General features: G+C 26.8%; 1 protein-coding gene across 1 annotated transcript in view; it reads right to left on the bottom strand.

The window, feature by feature from the left end:
* Positions 1–597: 597 nt before the first annotated feature.
* LOC136796969 (muscle-specific protein 300 kDa-like) overlaps positions 598–5,218 on the bottom strand; it is a gene marked incomplete in the record, with an annotated part of 110,655 nt that continues 106,034 nt past the window's right edge. Inside the window, 8 exon segments of the mRNA XM_067052216.1 lie at positions 598–1,103; positions 1,343–1,527; positions 2,452–2,649; positions 3,234–3,443; positions 3,618–3,914; positions 4,063–4,261; positions 4,881–5,026; positions 5,114–5,218. Of these exon segments, the coding sequence (XP_066908317.1) occupies positions 1,049–1,103; positions 1,343–1,527; positions 2,452–2,649; positions 3,234–3,443; positions 3,618–3,914; positions 4,063–4,261; positions 4,881–5,026; positions 5,114–5,218 (1,395 nt within the window).

Below are 5,218 nucleotides of genomic sequence, written 5' to 3' on the forward strand. Positions count from 1 at the left end.
TATTTTTTGTTCTATTTGACCGCACTCCCTGCTCCCCGACCATCTCTGTCATATTTTAATAGCATTAAAGGTTTTTTGTTGTAGAAAACAAACTGTTTGCATCCGTTTAAGCAACAAACTCTTGTATTTTATTATAAAACCCTCTATAAATGTATAAGAGAAACGTCGGCAAATAAGTAGTTGTTAACTATTTTTTGTTCTATCTGACCCCACCCCCAACTATCTCCTTCATATTTTGAAAAATATGCTCAATCATTTATAAATATTATGTATTTTTATTGTATTTTTCATAAAGTTAGTAGAAATATACTTAGCACCACTGTGAAGTAAGCCATCAATATGTTTTTCCCAAATGCCTGTTAAGTTTATGCATTTTTCATCACTTTCCATAACTTTTTCTGACTTTAAAAGTCATATATTAATTTTTTTGCTTTCCTACAGTACATAGTACATCTATCTACATTACTACTCTAATTTCCAGAAATTTTTTACAGGCTGGTGAAATATTTCTCCTTTAGTTAGCTATCAAATGATTTCATATTTTACATTTATTTATTTTTGTTATCGCTATTAAAAATGAGAGTTAGTTAATTATTTAAAAAAAAAAAACGACATTAAAATTACATAATAGGAAGCCATTTGGATCATGTTCCACTTTATCAATGAGGATAAAACCTAACTTATATTAGAAATTATTTAACTGTAAAATTAATGATGTAATAAGCCATTGAATACCCAAGGACATATAATGTAGTTAGTATTTTTTTCAAATACTAAGAACAACAATAGAAATTCATCCAGTACTAAAAAGATTAAAAATATAATTTTAGTTTTGTATAGCTTATATTAGAATTAGGCTGTTCATATATGCACATTTTTGCTACACATAATGATTTGGACTAAGGGGAACTTTACACACATGCATACCTCTTGAAACATCGGATACTAATTTTTTCACGACTGCAATACTTCCTCATACTATATATTTAATTTATAGGTGAGAGAAAATAAAAATAAAGAAAATGACAAAATTCTACAAACATTATTGTCAAATGTTACTTAACTGTTCACAAAACATAATATATGATTCCAGAATGGAAGACCTGTTAATTTGAAAAACAAAATAAATCATTTTAACAACTAAAAAATGACAAAAAGAATTATAATCCAATGAAACACCTACCCTTCCAAAAAAAATATGTATATAACTATTCTAATAAAAATATTAAAGTTCATTATAATCCAAACAGAGTTTTTGTGAATCATTTATCTTTTTAATTGATCCTATAATACTTTATAGCATCATAATTCCAACAATAATATGGAAAATAAATATAAATACCTTGTCTCTCGTAGTTGGTTCTGTTTCTTGAGAGCGCTAACCCTCAGAAAATCAAACCTTTCTCCAAGGTACTTAATTCGGTCAACCAGAGCTTCTTCCTTACTGGCTGAACATTGGTCAATCAGGGTTTCACTCAGGTGTTTAGCTAGTTCATAACTAGACTCACATTCACCAACGCATTTATTCTAATTAAAAAAAAAAAGATTGATATTCATACCATATATAAAATAATTAATTATAAACAACTTTATTATGACTGTTTCTTTCTTTAGTGGGAATCATTTTTAAATTTATTAACTATCAATCAAAATGATTTTTAAAAAACATTGTTTTTCTTAAAACCATATAATTATAATTATAATAGTAAAAAAAAATATAACAAGAAAAATAGTCTGAAATATGAATAAAACAACATAATATTTTATACAGTTTTAATGAGTATGTTTCTAAAAAATAAACATGACAACTAATACTTTCATAGAGTAGTATTTATGAAACCAAAGAATTTTAATATCACTAGGACGAAGAATTAGAAAGTTTTAAAATGGCCAAAGGTAAAAAGAACAATGCGTTAATAGAATGTTGGAAATATATATATGTATAAAATAAGTTACAAATAAAATTAATATTAAAAAGAAATATTTTATGTTTTTTTTTTTAAAAATGTGTTTCATTAAAACAGGTAAGTCTTAAGGAAAATAATTTGGTCCTAGATTGATAGTCAATAAATTAAAAATAATTAAGTACAATAAACTCTAAAAATTAATTAAGTAACGTTTTTTTAACACTTAAAAAACGTTTTTTTAAAACGTTACCATTATTTTAACTTCTAGTTTCATAGTATTAGAAGGAAAAGTATTTTTTAAAAATCAATTAATAACACATTATTAAAACTGCACTAGAATCTTGTTTATTTGGAATGATGTGGCTCCTAGGCAATGCTAGATAATGGGAAATTCCAAATGAATTTGAAACAAGGTTTTACAGTATAAAATTAATTTTTTAGATACTTCAAATGAATATATAATATATAAATTAGATTAATAAAAACCTATTTGGTAACAAAAATTTGAAATTTGAAATGAATAAATAAAAAAATATTAAATTACAATTTCAGCTTGAGTTTCCAGTTGAGACAGATCTGCTAACTTAGTGAGCAAGACTTCAAGCTCTTCTGTCGTCTTTATCAGTTCTTCAGAAAATGCTCCTTTCCTTGCTATCGGCGGGGACCAGCCAAGGGTATCAACTTGGGTACTTTGGTCTGTTTCAAACCTCAAAGTGTTAACCTCAACAGACTGGTCTTCAAACTTGAAATAGATAAAAATAGTAATTAATTTTTTATTGAATAATAAAAAATTATAGTTAATGGAAGATGTTCACTTCATTTAAGAAAACAAACTTTTTGCACCAATTTATAATATATATAATCTAACTGCATTTGATGATCAGGTATACAATGATTCTTATATACTTTTTTATGTTTCATAGGATAGATTTAGATGATGAGAATAGCACAGTTAATTGGATAAAGATTTATCAAACATCTAAAATTACAAAATTTTTATATTTATCTCATAATAATTTTGTAAGGATGGAAGTGTTGTAGTAATATCAATTATTTATTATATATAATACCACTGCAATGACAGTGTGATAGTACCCCTAATATTACTATAGGTAACTCTTATAACTTTGACCCCAATGTTGCATTTTATTGTGTTACAAATTCGGCTATTTATCACAAGAATGAGACTTAAATGAAAAAAAAAATTGATGTTTGTACCAAGACTTTAAAGACAGTCATTTATCTTAGAAAAAAAGTTAAAATTTATTTAAAGCAGTACATAAAATAATATGGAAAATATAGATAGCGGTGAAAAAAACTTCTTACTTGTACAATTGTCTTCACACTTTCATCTTCAACTGGAACTTTAATTTTACTTAATCTTTCATTTATATCCTTCCAGAGAGTTTGATATTCATCAATAGTAGCTTGAATTTTAACGATGTCTTCATCACTACACCATTTCATTACTTTCAGTCCAGATAGATCAGCTTGCCTCAAGGTTTCACTTTCGTCTTGTAATGATTTCTCTATCTCCTGAAAAATGTACAATATTGATTAAGGCTCTTTTCATCATAAATAGAAAATTCCTTCAAAATTCATTCTTTTTTAATGAAAAAAAATCAGGAACTAAAATAAGACATTTTCTATAATGTCAAATAAATAAACATATTAATCTGTAAATATAATCAACAAATAAGAAATATTTACCTCTATTTCATGTGATTCTTGAACTTCTGCTAGAGTAAGAAGAGCATCGACTTTAGCCATAGCAGTGACTGCTTTGGCCGCAGATCTTGTCCACTGTTCCCTATCAGTTCCTCTTGTTCTTATTTCTGTAGATAACTCACTTGCTCGCCTTTTAAGCTCTTCCCATTTTTTCAAGAGGTTTTCAGGAACTTTCAAAACTTCTTCAGGCAACTTGTATTCCGAGTGCAATGAAAGGTACATTGCATCAACATTACTAAGTCCGCCAGAATTACCACTGTTCAAATCTGTGACTAGTTTCTGAAAAAATATTTTAAAACATTGCTATAAAATGATTGTTTTGGTAAGTTTAAAAGTAATATAAAAATGAAGGGGCCGACTAACAATAAATTAAATTTCAAAAGTACAACTAGCTAAAATAGTTAACTAATAATTAGTTAATACTCACAGTAATATTCTCTTCCATATCCGGCAGCATGACTAGGTTTGCAGATTTCAATTGTTTTTCTGAATTTCCAATTTTGGTATCTAATTCATTCAACCATATTTTTTGTTCCTCAGCTAACCTCTGTGCTTTTTCAAGAACAGAAATGAGATTTTCAAGGGACAATTTTCTTTGCGAAGAAAGAGAGCTAATATTCTTCCATCTATAATTAAAGAAAACATAAAAACCTTAAATTAATTTTAAAGTGATAATATTTTATATTTATTAGATATAAATTCAACTTAAGTTAGGGTCAATTATTAATTCTATACTAGATGTGGAGAAAGTCATATCCATTTTTTATATGTTAGAAAGGGCAACATGTACATGCACATGTTTTATTATTCAATGCAATAAAATATTTTCACAAAATCACATATATGAACATAAGAATAAATTTAAAAAAAATAATTGTGAAAAAGAAAATAATAATTTCAAAATTTTAGTAATAAAATTGATGAGATACTACTTGACCGAATAATTAAGTGATAGTACTAATTTGAGGTAGAATTTAATGCTGTTTAATTTCTTATACCATAATTTTTTCGTTTAGGAGCTATAGACCAAAAAGGGAAAAAAAAGACCAAATTCATTAGAGTATTAAATTAATTAGCTAATCAGTAAAAGTTTTAGAACGACGAGATATGCGTGTCCATGATAAGTGTGCTAAGAAATAATTTTTAAAATTACTATCAGATGTATGTTCTACAGGTTAGTAGTATTTATGCATTGGCTCCTGTACAAGATCACCTTTTCATAAAATAAAATAAAACTATACTAACCTGCTTTCTAAATTGGCCATAGCTAAAGTTATTGCTTCCACGTCTAATGTTATGTTACATGATTCACAATCAGTTAACAAAGATTCACATAACTTTAGTGTGTCTTTAACTTTTGAACTTTTGCTTTCGATGTCATCCTGTATGATCTAAAAGTAAAAAAGAAACGATTATCAATACAATACTATAAAATTAAAACTATCCAAAGGAAGAAATAAAATTTAAAAATAGACTACCTTATGTTCCTTTATTTTATTATTGATAAACTTTTTGCTGGCCTGTTTAAGCTCAATGGGCATAGAGAGTTTAGTTTCCATTTGATGGATCCATACTCTGAGGTC

This window comes from Halyomorpha halys, unplaced genomic scaffold, assembly GCF_000696795.3.
Source record: "Halyomorpha halys isolate HHAL.00 unplaced genomic scaffold, Hhal_1.1 Scaffold948.1, whole genome shotgun sequence".
Lineage (NCBI taxonomy): Eukaryota > Metazoa > Arthropoda > Insecta > Hemiptera > Pentatomidae > Halyomorpha > Halyomorpha halys.